This window comes from Anthonomus grandis, chromosome 2 (assembly GCF_022605725.1).
Source record: "Anthonomus grandis grandis chromosome 2, icAntGran1.3, whole genome shotgun sequence".
Taxonomy (NCBI): domain Eukaryota; kingdom Metazoa; phylum Arthropoda; class Insecta; order Coleoptera; family Curculionidae; genus Anthonomus; species Anthonomus grandis.
In genome coordinates, this window is record NC_065547.1 from 33275885 (window position 1) to 33303563 (window position 27679).

At 34.9% G+C, this 27679-nt stretch overlaps 1 protein-coding gene across 5 annotated transcripts in view; it reads right to left on the reverse strand.

Annotated features, from left to right (window-relative positions):
• The window catches only part of LOC126733494 (diacylglycerol kinase 1), a 390145-nt gene that overhangs the window by 20277 nt on the left and 342189 nt on the right, over nt 1-27679 (reverse strand). For 4 of the 5 annotated variants that reach the window (XM_050436806.1, XM_050436805.1, XM_050436807.1 and 1 more), the window contains 4 exons: nt 26691-26846; nt 26193-26391; nt 22025-22206; nt 14875-14960 (listed from right to left, as the gene is read on the reverse strand). In XM_050436806.1, the coding sequence (XP_050292763.1) occupies nt 14875-14960; nt 22025-22206; nt 26193-26391; nt 26691-26846 (623 nt within the window). Of the gene's footprint in view, nt 1-14641; nt 14961-22024; nt 22207-26192; nt 26392-26690; nt 26847-27679 lie in introns of those variants that run through there. The other variant, XM_050436809.1, reaches the window with a different exon arrangement.

The window sequence follows — 27679 nt, forward strand, 5'->3', positions numbered from 1 at the left end:
ACTTTCGCTATTATCAAAGTGTCCGTTGATTTTGCTTAATTTTATTTTTTCGTTTAATAAATAATATACATTTTCCAAAATCTTACTGCGTCTCAATCCTATCTGTCTTAATGCTGCCTAGTGAGCGCCTAATTTACATCATGTTGTTAAAATATACCTAAATTATTAAAATAATATTTTGGATGCATGATATACTATGGCAAGTTTAACTCAATAGTATACAATTGCAGAGTTTAAATTTATATGAAAGAAAATTAATTTTTTGTCTCAAGTCTCCCTGGTCTGCCCTACATTGCATGTATGCATGTATAATTACCATACCATGAGATATTTTTATTTTATAAACACCATTTTTATTATTTAAAAAGACTCTTTTACCTTTTATATGATGTATTTTTAACAGTTTTAGATAAGCACTTCCGATTCTTTTTTGATATGACCTATAATCTATGTTTTTTTATATATATTTAGTTGTATGTTCTATTATTATTATGTCAACTGGGTATACCTGTAATTTTTAGGACAAAAAATTTTTTTTGATTAGTCGATTGATAGTAGTTTTTTCTTGTTATTTTTTTCTAACTGAGAGAACGGTATAATTAGATTTTTGGTACCATTAATGGTTTTCCCAAAAGCAAAAAAAAATATATGAAAAACTAAAATAACGCCATTGTCACCTTAAACAGTCTATAATACAAACTAGTCCATCCTGTACAATCTCATATTAATTTTTTCCTTTGTAAGCTCAAAACAAATATATTTATAATATATTTTGATATATATATACAAGGCGGCGCGCACAAAAGTATCTTACATATAATATAATATACGACGATTCTGTTTATCTTACAATTAAAGCTTCAACAGCAATAGACTCTTCCACTGAATCAATTATCTTTTTTTATAGTGGCAGTTCTAAATTGATATATAAAAAAGAAAACAACAATAATTTAACACAGATCATAGATATACAGATATAATATGGTATAAGCGCGACATCTAAAAATCTTTATCTTTTTTCTTTTTAATAAACATAGTTTATACAGAAAGACACGCTCAAAGCGTTTTACAATTTTAAGGGCTAGAAATTGATATTTATTGTGGATCTTTTAGATTTATTTTCACAATCTAAGCGAAAAGTTAGTGAGGAAAGTAATTAGTACATTGCTTAGATTGTGATAAAATATATTTTGAATCATTAGTTAAATCGGATTTTTGGTACCACCAACGCTTTTCGCAAAATATCAGAATAAAAAAAGTTCACGATTTAATTACCATTACACAAGTACAGGGTGTCCCAAATTCGAGGGTGACAATTCGGATCTCTCCATTTGACCCCGTAAGAGTTACAGGGTCAAATGGAGGCAAAGTTGCGCAATTTGGAGCTTAACCCTTTCGCGTCGACTTTATTTTGTAAATTAATAGCCTGAAATTACTGTTGGGTCATATATGTCCCATCCAACTTTCAAAAAATCCTGATGGTATGCAATGCATTATGCAATGATTTTTATATAGCCCGATGTCCCATCCGTATTCAGCAATGCTTGTCAACAAAATATTCAAGCAGCGCAGTCAATTGTTTTAGAATAGGTAGTAGTACAGTCATTTAACCGATAGCGTGCTATTATTGTTTTTGCTTCAAATTTAGCAAACATCGTGTTATACAGCTTAAAGTAATTACGGATATTTTTTTCGAATATGTCTAGTAAGTTTTTAAAATTATTTGTTAAAGTTAAGTGTTTATATTTTACATGTAAATTAGGAAATTCTTGTGGGACACATATGTCCCACCGACTTTTACTTTGGTTTATTATCGTCCCATCAGCATTTTTTATATAAAACTCTTTTTAGGAAACGTTTGACACAAAGAGAACTAGAGGCTTTAGCAGAAGCAGTCAGATGAAGAGGTAGACCCTTTTAAGAGCAGTGAAGAATACGAGCAGGAAGAAACGGATTCCAGTGATGATTCAGATTTTCTTGAGGTTAGTAAAAAACGCAAGAACAAAAAAATTGCGATAATGAAAATTGATCTATTGAACCATCAACGTCATCTTTCAATCCAGATGATGTCTATGAATCCCCTGATTCATCTAACAGTTCGGACGAAAACATCGAACTTGATATTTCTGCCTCTTCTCCTGCTGACAGTTCAATTGTGATCTGGAAAGAAATTGATAATTTTTCACCCCGGTATAAGGTCCCAGAAAAGGCCAACTGTACAATAATAGCTCAGGTGAATCGTGGAAGTACAGAGCTGGATACTTTTCTCAAACTAATGCCACCTTCTTTATTTATTTATATTGCCCAGTGTACCAATGAGCGCATAAAAATTCTTGAAGAGGTTCGAAATAAGAAACAAATTCTAACTGATTCACACGAAATAATGATTATAACAGGGTGTTTTTTTATAATGGCTTATAATAAATTGCCCCAAATGCAGCATTATTGGGCTTCCCATAAGTCTTTGTGCAACCAGGCTATAAAAGAAGCTATCTCTAGAGATAGATTTAGACTTCTGGCTAGTAAACTGTATTTTAACCATCCACAAAAGCCAAATAACGCCAGTAAAACTTATTATATCGAAGATATTGTTGCGTGCCTCAAATCGACGTTCCCAAAAGCAAGAACCGTCAATTTCAATCCATAGATGAGTCTATGACAAAGTTTAAAGGTCGTTCATCATTAAAACAATACTTACCATTAAAATCAATCAAAAGAGGCATAAAAATTTGAAAGCGCTGCGACTCTAATACGGGTTATGTTTATGATTTTAATATTTAGTCTGGAAGAGAACCAGGTACCCTTGATGGCACCCTAAGTGAACGAGTAGTAAGAAAATTGACAGAAACTTAGAGATAACCAGGTACTTATTTGTTATGACCGTTTTTTTACTTTTATAAATTTAATGAACACTTTACCTTTCCCTCAAGTTGGAAGTTGCATAGCCACTTGAAAGAATATGCCGAAATTTGAGCAATTTGATAAAAAGACAGTGAAAACAGGAGACATGCAGTGTCTTTGCAATAATTATGGTACAATAGCATGAAATTGGATGGATACTAAAGAAGTAATGGTCCTAAGTAACTATCATACTGATCATGTAGTTGAGGTTGCAAGGACTGGTAAAGAAGGTAAAAAAATGACACTAAGTTGTCCCAAAGCAATACACACATATAAATCTTTTATGGGGGGCGTAGACCGGTCCGATCAACTTACAGGCCTATATGACATTGACCGCAAGTCATTAAAATGGTGGAAAAAAGTTTATTACAAGTATTGTTAACCACAGCAGTTAATGCTTGGATAATCTTCAAGAAACTTCGTAACAGAGATACTCCGTTTCTGACATACTTGGTAAATCTGGCAGAACAACTGATAGAAATTGAATGTGAAAATGCTGCTTTAATTCACAAGAGATCATTTGGTAGGACCATACTATCATCTAAAAATATGATTAATGTTGGAGACCATCTACCTATCCTTTCAAAAACCAGAAGAAGATGCCGTCGTTGTGCCCAGCAAAAAGTAGAAAAAAGGACGGTCATGTTATGCTCCGCCTGTGACGTACCACTATGTAAAGAATGTTTCTCATGTTATCACTCCTAATGTTGTATTTCTTTGAAAAAAATAAATAATATGATTTTCTTGATCTTGGTTTATTTTACTATTGGGACATATAAAACCCAAACAAATATACGGCTGGGACATATATAGCCCACACTATATACTTACGTTAAAAAAATAAACTTTAAGCTATTTTTGTCATTGCGGTAGGTACTAATAAAGAAATAAATTAAAAGACACTAAAGTTTAACAAATAAAAAAAGTCGCATTTTCAAAACCAAATTTTTGATGGGACAAGTATGTCCCAATCGCGCAAAAGAGTTATCCGAAAAAAATCGAAAATTGTCAAAATCGTTTTTACCTTCTATCGACTTTATTTAAAGAGACATCGGAAAACTAAAAACAGTTTTTCATTCCCAATTTTTATGTCCTACAACATGATGCAAAAAAAAATTACTCGGACGTTTCGTTTTTTTTCGATCATCATCAGCTCTATTTTTTCTTATGAGCGCCGTATTGGATTTTCTTATTTTTAAAAATTATTTTTGATTGACTTTAAAATGAGGTATCGCACTTGCATGGCGGATCGCTCCTTCTAGTACTTATTATTAGTAGTAATATTTTGATTTTTTTTAAATTTATATAGTAGGCCATGACAAAGTGACATTAGCCGGTTAAACTTAATAAAATGAAAGGATACATTTTCTATAAATTGATTTAAAAAAACTATATCAAATACAGAGTATTTTATAGCTTCAGTTTATATAAAATCAATTTAGGGGAAGGTGGGGGAATATCGACCGTCGGGCAAAATCGACCAGTTTCAAATCTCATAAACTTGGCGCCATCCGGGCGTAATATGCCAACCGACCGAGAGATGGCTTCGTATGAGCCTGATTTATACGATTATTATCGTTCCATAACTCGTTCTGTGTTGTTGTTGATAGTTGTGCTCGTGTTTAGACTTTTTTTATTAAAACTCCGCTGCCGTTATTAAGGTAGGGAACTCTTTTTACATTCTAAATGTATTGCATTTCCTGTTTATATGATGCTGCAGATATGCTTTCGTTTATTAGGTCCAATTTGGTGCACTTATAATACATATTTTGAGTAAAAAAAAATCTAGGTTAGGTTTACCGGTTCGGGTAAAATCGATCACACTGGTCGATATTACTCTACCTAATATTGGTGGCCTAATTATATATTTATATTTTATATAATAAAGTGCGCAATAAATGCAAGCATTAGGTACCTACATGTCAACATTTCATTTCAGATGCCGCTAACATACGTCCGAAAAACTGGACGTTCCTCATGGGCGAAGGATTCCATGAAAAGAGCAATAAAGGCCGTGGGAGAAAAGACATTATCCATTAGGCGTGCCGCACAAATGTTTAATGTACCATATGGTACTCTTCAAGATAAGCTAAAAGGTAGATTTCAACCAAAAAACTTACGTTGGGAAGAAAACCCGTCTTTTACGAAAATCAGGAAAAAGAAATGGTTGAAACCATATTAAAACTGTCAAAATTATTTTATGGATTGACAGTTCAAAGCATAAGATCATTGGTTTTTAAATATGCAGAGACAAATAAAATTAAACATCCTTTTAATAAGGAGAACGGGATGTGCGGCAAGGATTGAATCTACTCATTTATGCGACGTTATACGCAGCTTAGTTTTCGCAAACCAGAAGCTACTAGCCTTAGCAAAGTTACCGCATTTAACAGAGAAGAAATGAATATTTTTTTCAATAATCTAGAGTTACTATTTGAAAAATACCATTTTGAAGTTCATTGCATCTATAACGTTGACGAAACTGGTATTTCCAATGTCCACAATCCGGATCGCATATTGGTAAGAAAAGGAGAGAAGCAAGTCGGTGCGATAACAAGCGGAGAAAGGGGTCAAAATATATATCCCACCTATGTTGATTTTTAAGAGAATGAGAATGAAAGATGGCTTGGAAAAAAATGGTCCGGCAGGCGCGATATACAAATGCTCAAAATCTGGATGGATTACCGAAGAGTTGTTTACCGAATGGTTGCAACATTTTGCGAAATTCGCTAATGCTACTCCAGAGCAACCTATTCTTTTAATACTGGATAACCATTCCACTCATTCTTCTTTAGCTTCCTACACTTTTTGTCGAAATGTTGGCATTCATTTACTATCGCTTCCACCCCACACGTCTCACAGGACACAGCCTCTGGACGTAACTTTCTTCAAGTCCTTGAAAACTGCTTACCACCAAGAATGTGATAAGTACATGAAAAGTAGAAATTATGAAAAAATTAAAGACACTGATATTGCCGAACTTTTTGGAAATGCTTACAATAGGGTGACCACAATAGAGAAGGCTCTAAACGGATTTAAAACGACCGGAATATTTCCCATCAATCGTTTTGCGAGGAAGACTTTGTACCTATCCATGAAGATAATAATGATCCGCCAAATACAACGGCTCCAGGAGATTTACCATTGCAGGAAAATACATCAGAAAATATTTTAGAACCCATAGAATTCAGACAGAAGACTCCAAAACCAGGGCCAAGTGGATTAAGTGGATCTGTTCCAGGAATATTGAATACCTTACGTAGTACTAGATTGTCACAAATTCGTCTGATTCTGAATTCAGTTTGGAAGAAGTTGCGGAAGACAGTCTAAGCGATGATGGTGATAAAACCCTGAAAATTAAAGAAACACTGGAAAATACTTCCGTTCACGAGTTATGTCCACCTCCAGTGTTTCAACGAAGAATTTCACAGCGAAAAAGGCAACATTCTCAAATATTAACATCTACCTCTTTAAAAAAAGAGCTCGAAAATAAGACATTAAAAAAACAAAAAAAGGAGGAAAATGAAAAATTAAAAATCACAAAAAAAAATACAAGTAAGGAGGAGGGCAATAATAAAATTAAGAAGGTCACAAGAAAAACTACAGATAAAGTGGAAACCCCGGTTGGAGAGAAAAGAGAAATTGATGAAATCTGCGCTATTTGTGAACAATTTGGATACAATAATGAGATTTGGTGGCGGTGCCGTTCTTGTGCAACCTGGTCTCATGCTGACTGTACTAGCGCAGAAAAAGCTTCAGTATATATTTGTGACTTTTGCTCAGTATAAATTAATGTTTAAATGTTAAAATAAAATGAATTCCAAAATATTACTGCCTGGTCGATTTTACCCTACACTGTGGTCGATATTAACCTATCGGTCGAAATTACCCGTTTTTTTTCCATGTTTACAAAAACCCATCTTAGAAAAAAAATATTTGTTCATTTGCGAAAGCAATAGAAAAATCTTCTACTAGATAAAGTAACAAAGCAATTTTACCATTTTAGACATATTTGTACAAATACTTCTATTTAAAAAACTCAGTAGTGCTTAAGTAGTCGATATTCCCCCACTCTCCCCTAATTGGAAATCCCATTGATATATCTTTCTCTTTTGCACTTAGGGAATTCTTATGGGAAGTACTAGAAGGAGTAATCAGACATGCAAGTGCGATACCTCATTTTAAAGGCAATTAAAAATACTTTTTAAAAATGAGAAAATCCAATATGGCGCTTATAAGAAAATAAGGTTGACCATGATCGAAAAAAAAAACGTCGGATTATTTTTTTTTGCGTTATGTTGTAGGACATAAAAAGTGGCAATGAAAAACTGTTTTTACTTTTTTAATTTTAAAATTCCGGAAGTATCCGGAATTTTAAAAATTTTTAAACGTCATTTTATTAAGCTCAAAATTGTGCAACTTTGCCTCCATTTAACCGACCCTGTAACTATTACGGTTTCCGAAATTCCAATGGTCACCTTCGAATTTGGGACACCCTTTAGGTACATTCTACGCATGATCCAAAACAAATGACAATTCCTAGACGCAAATATAACCTTACACTACCGAGGGAAAGGGAGAGACAGAGTAATATTATAAAATAGTTTCCTTGTCTACTGATGTGTATATTGGTAAAATGTATACAAGACGGTAAGCGTTGCTACAAAAGCTAATAATTTTCAATTCATTTAGCAATAAACAATATCAAGATATGTTTGTTGCCAAAATACACATTTCTTAATAAAAATGTATAATCAATAATGCGTAGGTACTTGTTTGGCGGGAATACGTTTTTATAGTTCAAAAAAAGCAACAGATGGTCCCTAAGATTCGCCTAGATATTTGTTTAATTTTATTTTTAGTTTTTTTTTTGCTTAAATATATTCTACGGTATTTTACAATAAAATATATTAGTAGTTTTTATTGTTTAATAGCAGCCATCCTCAGCATCGTTTGTTTATTTAAACATAATAGTTTATATTTACTTACGAGTATTTTGTGTGGGTCACTACAGTTAATTGTATTATCCAGAAAAAAAAATATTATAATACACAAGGTTTTCTCAAATGGTATTCTTCTTTACCTAATTTTTTCTGACCAAGTCAGAAATGTAATTAGTTTTTTGGTACCATGACACTAACATTCAATAAGGTATTCCGACTGTCCCCTAACTTCCTGTTAAGATCCATAGATATGGAACTTCTTTCGCTAACTTTTTCTGACAAATTCAATGCTATAATTCGATTTTTAGTACCACCGCCGTATTTGTGTTCTGGGGGGGAAATAAGGTCATGTCATGAGGTGACACCTTTTACTAGAATTGGTCATATCAAGCATCATAGATGGGAGATACATTGTAGTAACTGGTCCACATGGGGTGTTGAGCCAGACAACCTACATGTAATGTCACCTTTTAAAACAGAAACACCCCAGTAGTCATGTGTAACACTCGAGATTTTCAGGTGTTAATACAATAACACCGATAGGGGCAAGGCGGGCAAGATGGGGTAGGCGGGCAAAACGAGGTGCCGTGATTATTTTTAGTACAGCCAGCTCCATCTATCCGAAAGTTTGTACAGCTTAGTTTAAGACCATGCCCGATCGATGGCAAAAAGCGCTGTCACTTCAGAAGCTGCGTGAATATCGGTCAGTCGAGCGGTGTTTGTTTTAGAGGTGCAGGCATATTTTCGTCAATAAAAGATATTATAATAACTATTATATACCATAATTGTATATTTTATATTGATTTGTTATTCTTTATCGAAAAATATACACTTAGACATATTTCTGTGTAAAAATGTTTAGTAACTTTTTAATCGAACAGGGAAAAAAATATACCTAACCTCAAAATGTGCATTTGGGCAAAACAGGGTAGGGCAAAATGGGATACTACCCCATTTTACCCGCCCAATATAAAACAATAATAATAATTATTATTTTCAGATGGTGTTTAAGTACAACCGCCATTCTGACCGACACGAATGGTCCACGGACAGTATGCAGAATGCTGTAATAGCAGTATTAAATGGCAAAATGGGGTACTACAGAGCATCTACCAGTTTTAATGTGCCTCAATCTACATTAGAGCGCCACGTTAAAAAAGCTAGGGAAATTCCCGGGTATATTGTTACTAAATCTTTGGGGCGATTTAACGCAATATTCACTACTGAACAGGAACAAGACCTTGCAAATTATTTAATGCACATGGAAAAAAGATTGTTTGGATTAACGATTACTGAATGCCGGCGTTTAGCATTTCAATTAGCTGAGCTCAATGAACTTGATCATCCGTTTAATAAAGAACTTGCCATGGGAAGGATTGGATGCAGAGTTTTTTGCGTCGACATCCAGAACTTTCAATCAGAACACCAGAAGCAACATCTGGAGCTTAAGCAATGGGGTTTAATAAAGTGGCTGTAGGTAATTTTTTTAACTTACTTATCGAAACTGTAGATAAATATCAACTGACAGCCGATAGAATCTATAATGTGGTCGAAATCGGAGTGTCAGTTAATCCAAAGGAAATGTCTAAAATTATTGCCACTAAAGGGAAAAGACAAGTCGGAGCCTTGACGTCAGGGGAGAGGGGTGAGACCGTCACTGTTGAAATATGCTTTTCGGCTTCAGGAACATAGATGCATTCCATGTCTATATTTGGTAGAAAAAAAATGCAACAAGCTTTCATGGATGGAATTGTTCCTGGCGGTTGGGTAGAGCTAAATGATTGTGGATGGATGGATAAAAATTTATTCTTTACTTGGTCCAAAAAATTTGTTGAATTTGCCAAGCCCTCAAAAGACCGACCAATTCTGCTTCTTTTGGATGGACATTCATCCCACACACAAAACCTGGAAGTTATTAATTACGCCAGGAAACATGGAGTTATTTTGATCTGCTACCCTCCCCATTGCACCCATCGGCTACAAGCCCTAGATGTAGCTTTAATGAAACCAGTAAGTACCTATTACGCTGAAGAACTACGCAAATAGCTTAGAGCTAAACCTGGTCGTGTAGTTACCTTACAACAAATAACTAAATTATTTTGTGTAGCTTACCTCAGAGCAGCTACACCGCTTACTGCCATGAATGGATTTTTAAAAACTGGAGTTTGGCCAGTTAATAAGGATGTTTTCACTGATGCAGACTTTTTGCCTTCCGAAATAACAAATATTGAACACAAACTTACCACCTAAAAACAATAGTGAAACTATGAATGAAACACAACTATCGGAAATTAATTTAGTTAAAGAAAAAACTCCAGAACCAATTGATATTTCCAAATCAGGTACATCAAAAGATTCAGAGGTAAGCTTTAAGATTGTTAGTCCTGAGGGTATAATTCCAATCCCTAAAATAAAAGAAACTGAGAAAAGAGTTTCTCGTAAAAGAGGAAAGACTGCTATTTCATCGTCTTCTAAGTTCTGTTAAGTTTCTGTGTAAATTAATACGAAAGTTATCTTTATTTGGAGACAAACTACCCCATTTTGCCCGCCTTTCCCCTACAGCTGCTCGTATCAACACAGTGTGTCAGCACAATTGTGTTATGATACAGTAATCGAATTGTTTTATACATGCGCATTTGGTTCTAACGGTGTGGATACGCTTTTGTGTTATCGATACCTATATTATGTCTAAAAGTTTTTAGGCAGATATGGCAATATAGCTGGCTGACTTACTTGAGAAATGAAGCAAAATAGAAATGGATTTACAAAATTAAAAGCATGTCAAGTTTTTTAATTGCCAAAAAAAGGTTGGCAACCCGCAATCCTTGTCTGTCGCAGTTCAATTATAGCATTCATTTGTCATTCCGTAAGACGGCAACTCCCCGAGCGTTTGTTTTCATTTGATTTCTAGTTAGTTTTAGTTTGTGCATTTGAATAAGTAATTCGACGTTCAAAACTTAAAACTGCAAATGTTAAATTAATTTAAAGACTTCAATATGTCAAATAGTTTAGTGTAGTGTTAGTTTAGTATTTTAAAATTTTTATTGCAAGCAAGATATAATAAAAATAAAGGTATGAATTTATTTGTATTTGCCTCATATAAATACAGTTTACTTTAATTTATCCATAGCATGCCGCCCAAAAAATGTCAGACATGGAGTCCCTTTTCCGATAAAACCGGGGGAAGGTAGGGGAACTAGGGGCAAGACGGGATCATGAGGTAAGATGTGGTACCCCGATTACATCAAAACCTAAAAGTGTGTGACAACCTTTATTGCCTAGAGTCACATGTCCGGACAATACCCGCGCTCAGTGCATCCGAGACATTCATTCGGTGCGCGTCTGCTCGAGTTACAGCCACTTTACGATTTTGACCTTCGTTGATCTTATTTTATGGCATATCATATCGCTTGCAATAAAGTGTGCAGGAAGTTAAAGTGAAACTTATTATTCCTACTGCAGTGTATCTGTATAGAAGCATCTTTTCACAAAAAAATGTGTTGGTTATATTCGCCTATAAAAGGTAAGAAAATACCTTTTAAAAAACACGTGCTTTGGGGCAAAATGGGATACCCTATTTGAGGCAAGATGGGGTATCCATATATTTTTTCATGAAAAATTCAACGGAAAAATTGATTAGTTAAATATTGGTCAATTAAAATATTATTTTATTTTCAGCAGAATGGTTCGCAATTATAAAAAGAAAACAACGAGAGGAGAGTGGTCCAAGGAAAGGGAAGCATGAAACAAGCGATTGAAAAAGTTTTGACCAAAGAAATGGGTTATCGTAAAGCTGCGTCGCAATACTCTGTGCCACAAACAACGTTGGAGAGAAATCAATCAGTCAACGCTATTAAAACCAAAGGTTAAATGAAATTGGATCTACCTTTAGGGCCAATTACAACTGTTTTTACTAAAAAGGAAGAAAATGAATTGGTCGGATATTTGAAAGAAATGGAAGCAAAATTATTTGGACTTAGCATAATGGAACTGAGAAGTTTAGCATACCAACTGGCCGTCAAAAATGGCAAGAAACATAGATTTAATGAAACAGCCAAACTCGCCGGTGTTGACTGGGTTCAAAGATTTTTAAAACGTCACAGTGATTTATCTATAAGAAAGCCTGAGACAACTTCAGCTGTTAGAGCTATGGGCTTTAATAAAATTTCCGTCGCAAAATATATTATAACTTTTGGGTAATGTTTTAGATAACTATAAACTAGAACCAGATAGGATTTATAACTGTGATGAAACGGGAGTCTCTTCGGTTTCAAAAACAAAGTCAAAGATAATTTCACGCAAGGGTAGGAAGCAAGTTGGGTCGCTATCCTGAGCTAAACGAGGACAAACAGTTACGGTCGAGATTTGTGTTAGCGCAGCAGGGAATATGCCTCCGATGCTAATCTTTCCTCGGAAACGGATGAAAGCCGAATTAATGAATAACTCGGCACCAGGAACAACTTTTCATTGCAATGCCAGTGGATGGCTGACAACAGACATATTTGTCTCATGGTTCAAAGCTTTCGTCCAATTCAGTGGAGCAACTAAAGACAACTCGGTGCTACTTTTACTCGACGGCCACTCTACGCACACGAAGAACATCGAACTTATAGAGGTTGCTAGAGAAAACGGTGTGGTTATAATCTGCTTCCCACCTCACTGCACTCATCGGCTTCAGCTGTTGGATATTTCTTTTATGAAGCCTTTGAGTGTATATTATGACCAAGCTGCAATAGCATGGCTTAGATCTAATCCAGGTAGAGTTATTAGCATGTTTCAAATTAGCGAAATTTTTGGTAAAGCTTTCATACAAGCTGCCACTATGTCTACAGCGATTAACGGATTTCGGAAATGCGGCATATGGCCATTCAACTCTGAGAACTTTACAGATGCCGATTTTCTTGCTGCAGAAATAACAAACATAAGCCTAACGGAAGATGAGCAAGTTCCGCAATCACAAGCAAATGCAAATAAAAATTATCTTCCCTCTATCATCCATGAAAAAAATCAACCAAACTTAACTAAGAATATAATTCCGGTTGCTATTCCTAGTAATCACTCAACCATAGGTTCTAGTGATGATGTTCAGCCATCTACCAGCTATCAGGCCCATACAGATCCTCATCTCACATCTCCCGGCTACCAAAGCTCAGATGATGAAGATAATTGCCCTTTGAGTAAGCTTGCCACATTATCTCATAGTCCGTTACATAAAACCCCCGAGGCAAGTGGGTCGCCACCTAAAAGAGTTTGCTCGAATTTTACAGAAAATGTTTGCCGTGACTTAAGTACTAGCTTTGAAAACTGTACTCCAGCTCAGTGATGCCTATTCCCACTGTAGAAATAAAAGCCAGAAAAATTAATTGCCGTCGAAGCAAGACGGCCATCCTCACATCAACGCCGTATAAAAGAGAACTTGAAGATCTAAAAACTTCTAAAAAAAGCAAAAAGTGGTTAAAAAGAAAACACAGGTCAAAAATAAAACTAAAGGAACAAATGGTGTTTCAGAGAATACAGCCGAAGACGACACTGAATGTTTATACTGTGGTGATAGGTATGTGGGGTCTACTAAAAGATGGATAGCTTGTCAAATATGTCAAAAGTGGTCCCATAATTCTTGCACCTGAGTAGAAGAAGATGACTGTTTAGATATCTGCCATATATGTGATGTTTGTAAATAATAAAGGGGATTTTTCCTTTGTAAAGAAAATTGTGTTTTCTTTGTTTTTTGATAAAAGATAAGTTAATTGTTTTTATACCAAGACAGTTTTGGATGTTATTGAAAGATATTTTAGAATAAACGTTATTTTTTAATTGTAATGTTACATTTTTATTGATATAAATGCTTAGCGTCAACGCAGCCAACCTTCAATTAAAGAAAAAGTGGAAAGTTCGTCTACATCTGCCGCTTCTGCCCAGCAATTGACAACACAGCCAGAGGTAGATGCAGCTTTCTCTTCTATATCTACTATAAATCAACGTCAATCAAAAAAATCATTAATTTTAAGTAAAATCTTCAAAACAAATAGTTTTTTCCAAAAATCTTTTGTCAGTATGTAAACAAAAAGAAATTGATAAGCAGTTAATTTGCATAACAAAGGAGTACCATCCCAACATCGTTGAAGTCACATAATTTAAACGTCTCCTATACTTATTAAATCCTAGTTACAAGGTTTCTACGCGAAAAACTGTTTCACATTCCTTAATGCCTGGATTTTAATATGAAACCGTTGACAAGGTAAAGGCGCGAGTGGATAGAGCATTTGCTATCAAAACTGACGGATGGACATCCCCATCAAACGACAGTTTTTTTTAGCGTCACTGCACATTACAATGTAGAAGAAAAGAAGAAAAGCTTTCTGACTTCTGATACACACTGCTGAAAATATTAAAACGTTTCTTCAAGAAATAATAGATCAATGGAAAATAACCGATAACTTTTTCTGTCTATTACACTGACAATCAGATTGTTGGTACTAAATTTCTTAAAAATTGAGGTAAACGCATTGACATAAAACTCTTTTTCAGCTATCTTTGTCTGACTAATTCAACGGTGCAATCGGATTTGTTATACCATTGGCTGTTTTCCCAAAACCGACAAAAACAAAATAGTTCCCTCATATTTACTCTTGTAACGTAATAAGATAATAACTCGCTTTCAAAGACCGTTAAAAACCAAAAATTTTAATAAAAACTGTAGTGACCCGGCGGAGGTGTAAACGAGATGATTTTCTCCCCATTCTAAGCGTCTTATAAATAACTTTACAATAACCACGGCGTTTAGAATGTTGTCTAAATAGCAAAATCACCCCGTATAATAAACATCCTTATAACTAAACCACTATAATAATAATAACAAATAGAATATACAGCACATTAATGGAAATAATACTGATAATAGTAATAAAGTGACGAGAATGCAGGTACTTAAGAGATGAGTAAAAAAGGAAAATTCGAAAAAATTAACAATATCACTAGTTGCATTAAAAACAAAAAAAAAATGAGGAAGAACTTTAGGAAGAAGAATTACCGACGGAAGAAACTGAGGAAGCCTTTCTTCTTTTCCGGCGGCGGGGCCATTAGCATCGGCACTTGGTTCTTATGGGTGATCCGAATCTAAAATTTAAAAAAAAAATAAACTTATTAATTTCAAAAAATCCAAATTAGGTGGAATTTATATTGCCATGACGTTAATTCTGTCATGAATCCATAATTAATTACTTATTTTGTTGGGTATTATGGCACTATTTCCGTAAAATATCAATTTAGAAAATACTCACATCGCATACGCTCAATTATTCAAAAAAAAAGAAGAAAATAGACTTATTTATGTATTTAGAATTAGAACAAATATGAATTTAAATCTTTAATGATGCATTTCGTTATTTTTAATTCAATCTAAGTCCAATAATCCTAAAAAACTATAATTTACTCGATATATAATAGATTTTTTATATACCCAGGAGATGTGATTTTATCCATCGACTTTTGAGCTCGTTTCTTCTTCTCCATATCTACCTAACTTCATTTGTTATTGAAATTGAAAAGAATAAAAAAATTTATTGAATAAAAAGACCTAGTTTGACCCAACGTTTCGGTAGTTAAATCTACTATCGTTATCAAGGTTAATAAAATAAGACTTTTAAAAAAAAGTTTCTTCAATTTCTTTTAACCCATATGATCTTTTCGTAAATTTTGATGTTGTATGTATTTAACTAAGGTTCTAGTTGACAAAACTTTAAAAATAAATTAGAATATATTAATAATTTTGCAGAACGCACGACGTTAAATGTATAATTTTAGAACTTTTAATATATTATATAAAAACTAGTAATTTTTAATATAATAATGAATTTTATCGACAAAACTTTGGTAAAGCTATGGGTTCTACTCTTTCATCAATTTGAAGGAATATATTTATGGAAAATGTTTTCTCTTGTTGAGCAAAAGGAATGAATGAACGTAATATTGATGAATATTTAACCTTCTTGTGCAAGTTCTTAAAGAAAATGGTTTAATTAACAAACCAAGTAATATCTTTAAGATGGATAAAATTGCTTTATAATTAAACAATCGACCTGTCATTGCTGAGAAGAGGTTCAAAAATGTGCTGACGTTAACTTCGGGAGAAAAGGACGAAGCGATTTCATCGACGGACTCGCGCTAGTCGACCAGCTTTGACTCAGGAACATGTCACTTAGGAGCAAAATCAATAGCAAAATGTTTTACTTACTGATGAATCTCCCTATAGCTTTTATCCATATTCTCGAAGAGTCCGTGTATAGAGGGCAGCTGACACAAGAAATCGAATAATGCATCATACACAGGAGGTTGAGAGTTAGAGGAGGCACAATTATGGTATGGGCAGGAATTCCTCTTGGGAGTCGAACTGTGTTCTCATCAGTAGACTGCTATGTTAGAAATGTTCTAGAACCTATTGTTGTTTCATACGCTCAAAATATTGGTGCATATTTTACGCATGATTCAAAAAGTTTTTAAAAACTACATAATCCATCTCCTTTCTTAAAAAAATAATGCTACCTGTGCCTTAGCAACCATTCAGAATGAAGAGGAATCCTGAAAAAATGCTAGGCAGTAGATACCATTTACCGTCAACATCAAAGGTTAATTTTCAAATGATGTTAATTTCAAACGATTTCAAAGCGAAGTCGACAGTTAGCACTTAACTGGATAAGATAATATATTTATGTATACATCGGTTTATAACGTTCTAAGACGTCTTCCGATTTCTAGCCGCCATCCCTGTCTGTCTCTTCACAGGTCTTTTTCAACCTCTCTTTCTCTTATCTCCCTATCAATATCGATGCTTTCTGTCCAGTTTCTTCTTGGTCTTCCACGTTTTCTTCGACCGGGAGGTGACCAGTTTATTTGTTTCATGAGTCATCCTTTGAATATAGCCCTACCATACCAACTGCTTCGTCCTAATGTTATCTATTATTGAATGTTCTTTCATAATTTCTCTGATACGGTTATTTGTTATTCATTTCCGTAGCATTCAACATTCGTTCTATTCTTTCCTTTATTTGCCATACTTCACTACTATACGTTATAATGCTTCTAACTATTGTATTATGCAGTGCGGCTCTTAATTGCCCCTCCCCCTCTTATCTTTTGAATGCATTTATATAAACATTTGACATTCGGCACACATCATTAGCAATCTAAATACTACTTTTTGGTCCCTAGCTCATTTTGCAAAACTTCAAAATGTCTTTACTTACACCTTGTTCAGGTGAAGTAAAGACAAAAATTTGACAGGGGACTTGGGGTTCGTCCATTATGCTCAAATACATCTCAGCCTAAAGGCTTATTGTGCTCACCCTCCGATATACATCTATACTACCCAGCCTAGCACCTCGCTGCCCTGTACCGGCTGGTACAGGTCTGTTGCTGCTGTGGTACCCAATGCTTCTGGGTTCAGTGTGTCTCTCCCAAATATTTGTTGCCTTTTGCGACACAAGGCCTCGCAACTGCAAATTACAAGTAGGACTGTTTCTGGTTCCTTTTCGCACAATCGGCAGTTTAAGTCTCCATTATACACTCCAATTCTGTTTAGGTGTTCTTTGACGGCCATGTGACCCGTTCTAATACATAAGTGTGAATTTGTTCCTCCCAAATGTAAGGAGGTCTCTAGTCATTTTTTCGTCTATTTTAAAGTTCATCAACATGTTTTCTCTCTTGTGCTATGTCATTTCTGTCCAGTGAACTTGATGTTTTCTTTTCACCCAGTCCTTGATCTCACTGCGGAGTGTGGTGGGGTGTTAGGGCGGCTTGGCTATCTGTTATTATTAGGATCTGCTTATTAGTGCATGCTCTCCTAATGTTTTCCCTAGCATATTCTAGTAACGCAAATATTTCTGTCTGAAAAACTGTGGCATGTATTCCAAGCGGATGGGACGTTTCATGCTTAGGGTTTTCTTTAAAAATTCCAGCTCATCTTTCCAAGACCTTGTTGGTCTTGGATCCATCTGTGTATACCAAATAAGATCTCTGTCTGGTCTGGTGCGGTTACTGTTATTCCATTCTTCTTTCTTGTTCCATTTTTTTCTTGTTGGATATTTAACTTTGAATGGTACACGGAAGCAATGCTTTGGAATCATGTGATCTGAAATCATTTCTGATTTGATTGCCTCACAGATTCTTCATATTTTTTGGTGTTCTACCAAGTTAACTTGACTATTATTTCCCACTCGCACCAGTCCAATCTTTGCTTCTCCTTGAATCACCAAATGTAATGGTGGGAGGTTAAGAAGAGCTTCCATCGATGCGGTTGCTGTAGGTTTCATGGCTCTTGTTATGCTTAGACATGCATGGCTTTGTATTTTGCTTAACTTAAGCCTTGCTCCTACTTGTAGGGTTCTTGGCCACCACGTTAGTGCAGCTTAGGTTATAGTGGGTACTACTACTCTATTGTAGATCCAATGTGCCATTTTGGGCTGTAATCCCCAGGTTTGCCCATGCATGCGTTTGGTCGTCAATAAAATTAATTCCGATCGCTTGGTTACTTTGTTGAGACGTTGGTTCCAGCTTAATTTGGAGCTCAGGATAACCCCCAGATATGTTGCAGATTACTAGTATCACCAAGTCATCTGCATATCCTTAAAGTTCTACAGATTTTTTTCTTTAGTTTTAATAGCAGCCTGTTCATCAACATACACCACAGGATAGACGACAGAACACCTCCCTGCAGATATCCCCGAGTTACAAAGGCTTCCTATCGACCTGCATGTTCTCGAGTCTATTTCCTTTATTATAGGGAACCTTTACTTAAACATGTTGGAAATTGCAGTAGAACCACCGATCCTTGATATTTTTGAAGACAATCCTCATGAATGGCTTCCCGCTGCCATTTTGAAGTTTTGCAAAATGAGCTAGGGACCAAAAAGCAGTATTTAGGTTGCTAATGATGTGCAGAGCGGAGGGGGACAATTAAGAGCTGCACCGTAAATTCTTTCCTTATTTATTTTGTGTACTATCTAGTCCCATAAGATCCCGTTCAACAATGATATTGCTCTTCTGTCCTACATATTCCTCTCTCTTATTGCTTGGTCTAGCTTGCCATCCTGTGTTATATACTTATAGTCCTCACGTTGTCTGACTTTTTCCCCACTTTCTAATATTAAATCTTGATTTATTCCTCCAATACCCATAGTCTCGGTCTTTTCTATATTTACCTCATTCTCTTTATCGCTCTATGAGTTTTCGTGCCATGTATTCTAAGTCGTCTTGATCCTGAGCCATTACCACTTGGTCGTCAGCAAAACACAATGTATACAAGGTCTCATTGTTGTTAAGTGGTTGTTCAAAATAAGTTTAAGGGGCTGTTCAAAGTAGATTTTAAAAAGAGTTGAAGAAAGGCCTTGTTTACTTTAATGGTGTCTGATAGTTTATTTCCGTTCTTCACTTTGGCTTGCGTGTTGTTATACAGTTCTTTTACAGGTTCGATAATCTTCACGTTGATGTTGCTTAATTCTAAGGCTTCCCATAATCGTTTGAGGGAAACACTGTTATATGCCTTTTTAAGGTCGACGTATATGTATGTCCTGGTCTTATGCTGTTTTCTTCTCTATTACTTGGGTTACACAGAAAAGGTGGTCTATTGTAGATCTTCCGGCCCCGAATCCTGCCTGCTCCTCTGCTTCGAAATATTTATATTCGTTCGCTATAATGTGTTTTAAAACAGTTCCATATATTCAACTTATTGAACTTGTCACGGCTATCCCTCCAATTGAGTTTGTACTTTCACCTTGTATGAACTTTTCCTTTGTCTAAGTTAGTAGTTTTTCAAAGTGTATTTTCCATTGGGTTATCGTGATTGGAGATATTATATCTTTTCCTTTCTCCCTGCGTAAGTGTTTAATTAGTTTCCAACTCTCGGTACTTTTCCTTCCACCCAAGTACTTGTTGATTTTGTTGCAGTTCTTCTCCCAGCTCTCATTCTTTTTCTTTGTAATTTTTTTCCTCGCAAAACCTTGGGCTGTCTTGTATTCTACCTTATCTTCAACCTTTTTGGTATTTAGATACTTTATTTTCGCTTTTTGTTTTCTATTTCCTTATACTTTCCCCATTCTTATTTGTAACATTCTCTCCGAACTGTCCAATAGTCTTATTTTGTTTTCTTCTCCCTGTTCTTGGGTTTATATCTCCCAATATTATAATTTCTCTGGTTCTGCCAATATCTTGAACTTTAGTGTTGAGTTATTCGTAGAATTCCTCTTTTATGGCAATGGAAACATCTTCATTTACAACCATATACTCCTATTATTGTAATTTTATGGATGGTTAGATTCCCCAATTACCAAGTTTTCGACGCGACAACGTTGAAAATTGTAACGCAACGTTGTATTGTCACGTTGTCTTAACCGTAGAGACAACCCCGTTTTACACCAATTTCAAAGAGATTTTTCTGGTTGTCTCAAAGTTACGAAGTGACTACCCGTTAACTTTCTAAATGCTTTTGCAACATTTTAGAGTTACTGATCTTTGGACGGATGGACGCCAGAACGCCCGAAAAATTAATTACTTTTTTAACGATAAACTAATAGATAACTTCAGTAGGTAGTTACTCCAAAAATTCAACCTTTTTAATCCATCTTTTGAACAGTCCTTAATTTAATATTTGTTTTGTGTCTAGTTTAATATAGTGAATTATACGGTTAAAACAGCCGTTTTGAAGAATTTACAACCACTTAATTTATAAACGGAAGGTAGTTTACTGTGAAAAGATGTTATTTTAGCCCTAAATAACAAGCGCGCTCTGAATTTATAGCAGATTTCGAAAAAAAAATATTTTTTTTATTGGTTACATAAGAAACATACATAAATACAAACCTTTTCACTGCTATCTTCCGCCACTTCCAGTGATTCTACATTATCCATATATTACCTTCAGGTAAGCTAGTTATAGGCATTTTTGCTTCCATCGCAACTTTTTTTTGCGTCTGTAGTAAGTTGCAGAATATCTCCTTTATATCTCTTTATTTTTTAAAGCAAAAGCAAAACGAAAATAATAAATCGCAATAATTCCAAGCAAAAAATGAAATATAAAAATAAAAATTTAGATTAAGTATGTTGAACTGAATATTTTTTCTTCCTCTTATTCTCTCTAACTTTGCTTTTCATCATCTAAAATTCGTAACGTATCAAAAAGCTCCCTTACAGCGAAAAATGCTCACCACAGACGATCAGACAATGTAATACCCATTCTCTAACGTAGAGGTAACGTTGTTCTTACTGGGTTTTTGATTCGAAAAATTGTACACGTGTGCACGTCATTGTTTTGCACGTCAGTGTATATTACTACTGCTACCATCTGTAGTAAAAAATACGTTGTAAAAACAGCAGAGTTCTACAACAGTTGAAACACAGGTGCAGTACGTCGAAGTTTGGTCGAAAATAAACGTCCTTGCAAAACCAACTAAATTTTGCACTGAAAACAACGTTGCAACTAGTGAAAATAAGAGTTATCTCAACTTAGGTGACTACAAATTGTTACTCGGATCACTTTAATCAATCTGTGGTTTATTGGCTCCCCTAATATAATATGTCACCGTAGCTTTTTCGTATCATAATTGACACTCTTTGGTGAGCTCTTTTGTCTTTTGTTACTTTGCTGTAGTAATCGTCATAGTGTCCCAGATTTTCCGAACAAATTCCCTTCTTATTTATTTCTGTTAAGATGACTATGTACGTACCTTCTCAGTTTTTATTAATTTCTGACATCACTTCAGTTATGTTGTTGGCTAAGCCTTCTACATTCCATGTTCTAAAAATTATTTGCGTATTTCGTAGCTTCAGCGGTCTTTGTAGAAAATAATATAAAAAAAGGAACTGGTTGAAAAGAAAGCGATAAAAGAGCGAACTAAAAAAGAAAAGAAATTAACCAGTAACTTTATCTTCAGAAAGTGAAACAGAAGTTTTAGTAAAATCTAAAAGCGACGGTGAATCTGATTATGATGGTTACAAAAATGATTGTGTGGAGTGTGGGATAACTATCGAATAACTGCTAGTAGAGAAGATTAGATCCAGTGTATCGTTTGTTTTAGGTGGTTTCATAAGGGATGTATGAGATAAGATTTTCTAAAATGGCATTTACTGAAATAGTGACTTAATACCCAAAAAAATCTAAAATGAGAAATAAAAAATCCAAATTGTCTTACTGTGGTGGGAGGTTGCATCCAGGGTTCGCCGTCGATTTGCATCGGAAAAGTTTTCTTCGTCTTTATGGTGACGGAGGAGCATTGAGCGAGACGGCGTCCGCTTGCAGTTATTCCCATTTTCACTTGGCCCATGTGGAGGCAATTGTCCAATCCTATCACTTCGATTAGACCATCACCAATGTCTGAAAGGGTGGACATTTTTTATTTATTTCATTTCATTAATTTCAAACCGTACGATATATTATTCTAAAATTTTATAATTACAAGTAAAGGTAAAATTATAAAGAAATTAGATTAGATCGCTAAACAAAACTAAAAATAGATATGATGAAAAAAATATGATAAAATACGACAAAAAACATTAAAATATAATAAAACTAAACTAAAAAGAAGAAAGAATGGCAAAACCGAGGGTAACAAGACTTCGTGACAATTCTCAGGCAAATTAAAAAGGGTCAATAGTCATTATGTGAGTATAACACATTTCTGGTTAAAACTGATTTGATTGTTTTATCGAATTAAAGTTGTGTATGTTTTTAATGTTGGAGGGTAATGCGCGGCACATCGGTGTACTCTAACATGGTACATAGTATGTGATCGAATGCTGAGGTCCGATTTAGAGCGAGCCTAAATTCCTTTGTTAAAATAAGCATTATTCTTAAAATGGTTTTCATGTTTTCTAATGAATATCAGTAATTTATAGAAGTATAGGCAGAAGATTGACATTTTTGCATTTAATAGTCTAATAATCTTGAAGGATGATGTCCACACTATAATACCACACGAGAGTCAAGTCCCATAATATATGCCCATCGATCTTGGTTCATTGCGAAACCTGTATATCCGCTTCCATGACGTCTACGGCATTGGGGCCGCCGAGGTTGAAGATGACCTTTCAGCCTTTAGGTCCTTTTTTTCATCTGAAAAACTGGTAAGGCTTCAAAAAATTAGGGAAAGTCAATCAAATAATTTTTCTAGTTGCTCTCCATCTAGAAACAAAAATTTTTAATTAATGTGACGCGACCAGAGGATCTAGCACCCTCTGTAAAGCCGGAAGATAGCGAGCTCAGTGTTTTTCTTTTAAATATTCAGTCCTTAAGACACAAAACCAACGATTTATTTCTTCTATTAGAAGAACTTAAATTTCCCGAAATTATCGCCATTACCGAACATTGGTTAAACATAGATGAACCTATTTGTATTCAAAATTATACTACAATTGCTAGGTTCAATAGAAGTATTTTTTCTCATGGCGGCACCTTAATTATGTCTACCAACAGCGACTTTGTAGCGGTCACTAAGTTCGATATCTTATTATCTGAAAAAGAATTTGAATTTTCCATCGTTCATAATGCTTTACTTGACCTTTACATTATTTGTATTTATCGATCACCGGACGCTAATGTGCTGATTTTCTGCCAAAAACTACTGAGCTTGCTGGATTCCCTACCTATAAAAAGTAAATTGATTTTATGTGGTGACTTTAACATTGACTTCACCAGGGTGTGTGCTGCTCAAGAGTCTCTGCAGTCAATTTTTGATTCATTGGGTTTAGAAATGCACATCAACTCTCCAACCAGAATAACTAAAAATAGTTCTAGCACAATCGACTATATTGTGTCATCATTTATTCCATCACTCGTTGATTGTACTGCCTTAAATGCAGGGTTTTCTGATCATGAAGCTGTGATTTGTAGATTTTCTTTGGAATTTAAAAACAAAAATACTTTACGTCGATTAGGCCGTGTTTTTGGTGACAAGAATTTATTAAATTTCAAGAATCAGTGCCTTGATTGCAATTGGGATTTTCTTTCTGATGATATCGATGATGAGTTCGATAGATTTACAAGGACTTGTCAGCGACGTTTTCCACAATTACGTCAGGCGATACAGAAGAGTTTATCACAAGACAATAAAAGCTGCAAAGGATGCCTATTATAACAAAAGGCTTACTGATTCTGGTAATGTGTCTAAAGAAACATGGTCTATTGTTAACGAATTGAGAAATAAATCTTCCTCGCCTAGCACTATCACTACTTCACCGGAGGACCTTAACAATTACTTTGTAAATGTGGCTAAGAACCTAATGACCACTATATCACCTTCTCACGATCCACTTTCGTATCATTTTAATGGTAATCTGCACAGTGTCTTTTTCACCCCTATATCATCAAGTACAATTAACGAAATAAAAAATAAATCATCGTCCTGTACCAGACTAACTCTAATGGCCTAACTCTCAAAATGTTTGTAAACCTGCCTGATTGATTGCACCTTAAGTCACTTGGTGAAGCTAATTAACATGTCATTTCAGAGGGGAATCTTTCCAAGCTGCCTTAAGACTGCAATTATTATTCCACTGCATAAAGGAGAGGATAAAGATCAAGCCTCAAATTATTGCCCAATAGCACTTCTCCGAACTTCATCTAAGATTGTTGAAAGACTGGTTAAAGAAAGGGTTTTGTCATTTTTGCTTAGATATAAAATTCTAACACCGAATCAATTTGGATTTTTGAGTAATAAATGCACTAGTGATGCTATGTTTTCGCTCCTAAATAGTGTTTATTCTAACCTAAACAATCAACACTCCACAGCTACAGTTTTTTGCGATTTCTCAAAGGCATTTGATTGTGTTAATCATAATATTTTAATTAACAAACTGCAACACTATGGGTTTAGAGGATCTTCTCTCAAATGGTTTAAGTCATATCTTAGTTTCAGAAGTCAACTCGTGAAGGTTGATACGACAGCATCTTCATGCCAACCAATTGAATGTGGTGTGCCGCAAGGTTCAGTTTTGGGCCCTATTTTGTTTCTCCTATTTATTAATGACATGGTCAATCTGGATCTCAGCGGCAAAATTTGTCTGTTCGCCGACGATACCAGCTTTACTTAAAGCAGTCCAGATATCACGTCTCTGCATGCAACTATGTCTAACGATTTACTTACCATTAAGTCCTGGTGCGATTCCAATCTTCTATGCCTTAATATCTCTAAAACCAAGGTTGTATCATATAAAAGTACCATTCAACCTTTTACTCTACAAAATACCAGTTTGGATATTGTTGAATCTGTCAAGTTCTTGGGACTAATTTTAGACAGCTCTCTAAAATGAGAATCTCATATCGACACCTTATCCACAAAGTTAAGCTCAGCATGTTTTGCCATAAGATCGATTTCCAAAGAATTAAGCCTTTTAACATCTAAATCAGTTTATTTTGCCCTTTTTGAGTTACATCTTCGTTACGCCATTCCATTCTGGGGTCATGCTGTGCCACTCAATTCGAGCGCCTTTCAAGTTGCAAAAGAGAGCGATACGCTATTTACTGGGACTTGACAGTACAGCTCACTGCCAAGAATACTTTAAAAAACATAGAATATTAACTCTTCCTTCACTGTTTATATTTGAATCTATTTGCTTAATCCGAAAGCATGTGTCAGAATTTCCAAAGAGGCCTTCTCATAACTATCCACTTAGAAAAGCAGAGTATGATATTTATCTGCCAACCCCACGGTTGGAATTAGTAAAAACTTCTATACTCTATAGAGCAAAAAACAGTGACTCAAAAACAGCAAATATTAAAAAAAAAATCTACGCCACTGCATTCTACGGAAAAAAATCTATAAAACTGTTTTTTTTTACATATTCGATAAGTTAAAGAATAACCGAAATACAAGGGGGATCCCAAAATGTCGAATTTTCAAAAATGGCCTATATCTTAAAAACTAAGAGGGCTTTAGAATTTTTGTTAACGGTATCGTTATTTTCACGAAAAAGTAGCACACTGTCGCGAAAACCGCATCACGCTAACGTTAAAAATAACGGAGATACCCCGCAAAAGTACCCAAAATGGGACACTCTGTACTCTTGACACGTATTTCGCTAACGATGTTAGCATCTTCGGGAGAAGATTAAAACTGAAAGCGAAACACATGTCGAGAGTACAAATAAGAGAGAGAAAATAGAGTTTTGGTTAGTGGTAAAACTGTCTCGTAATTTGTGTTTATCTTATAGTGTTTATTTTATTCCAGTTGTCTGTTAAGTGTTAATATGCCCTTATATTGTATCATTTTTTAAATAAACGTATTTGTGTTATCTGTTAGTTATTGTCTTCTAGATATTTAATTTCAGTTTAAACAAAACTCTTAAAAATCTGCTATTTTCTACCTTGTACTGCTACACTGAGATCCACCGAATTGAAGCTGCTGGTGCTGATGTCCTTCTCCCTGGTTTTCTTTCTAGTTCTCCGCGCGACCGCCAGATGCTCCCCCCATAAGTTCGATCCTCCGTGCGTGTAAGGGATGTTGAGGAAAGTGATGCCTTGCAAGGGCAGCCCGTTGGCCAAATCTAAACCGACTCCGTCACACTAAGGAAAAAAAATACTGCTCTATTTTTCCTAATTAATTCGAACACAAATAATATATTTTACATATATGGTTTTAGCAGAATGAGACAAACTATCTGAAAAATTGAGGTAGCTTCATCGACTTGGTATTCTTCTCTAGCTAATTTTGCTTAATTAAATGGATGATCAAATTAGATTTATGGTAACATAAACGGTACTTCCAAAATCACTAAATTTGTACTCTATTACAGTTAATTTTTGCCTACTAACTCAATGGTATTACTAGATTTCTTGTATCATCAAAAAATATTGGAACTTACTTCAATTTCAATGGATTGTTGTAAATTTTTACAAGAAGCAAACAGGGTCTCCGTGGTGGCGAACTCCACGTACCACAGTTTATTCTTCATCCTACTGTTGAACCTGTCCGGGTTTTTGCTCCTCTCGTTGTGGAATTTATTGCAAATGGCCGCATCCTATAATAGAGGTTCAAGGTCGAGTAATACAGTGACCGCCTAAAGTTCCGCATAAATTCGATAAAAATTAGAGACATGATTTTTTGAGAAAACGCTCGGACCCGTCGATTTTTATTTCAAGTTGCGCATTATTTCACATAAATTTTTTTATACAGGGTGGAACAAAAAAAAAGATATGACGTTATCGGTCATTTTTTTAAATGGAATGCTATATTTTTTATTGCATTTATGAAATATAGGCGAAATTCCAAGCATAACGTATAACACATATAATCTGAACTTATATAACACAACATATAACACACCTTATCTCAAAACTCAACTGTTTCCGAAATATTTACATTTAAATAATAAGAAAACAAATAAATAGGTCTATTTACAAATTAAGGTAAAATCTAGGATAAAAATAATGTTATAAACTGGCAATGTTTCTATTTCCGTGGATGCACTTATAAAGAATCTCCATTTTCGAATGTCACTGTCAGTTCGAAAATTAATAGTTATCAGAATAAATTATGGCTAATTTAACGAAAACCCAACGAATTGAAATTTTGATGATGCTAGGGTACGGGGATCGAGTGCGCACGCAAAAAGAAGTGAACTGTTTAATGCTAAATACTCAAACCATCCTATTTCTCAGTCAACAGTTAGTAGAATAGAGCACAAATTTATAACTTCAGGTCATGTTAGGGATTTGCCAAGATCAGGTCGTCCAAAAATTTCTGAAGAAACAAAATTAAACCTTCTGCTCTCCGTCGAAGAAAATCCAAACAATGCAACTTCACAAATTTCAGTTGATAATAATATAGCCGGAACGTCAGTAAGACGCATCT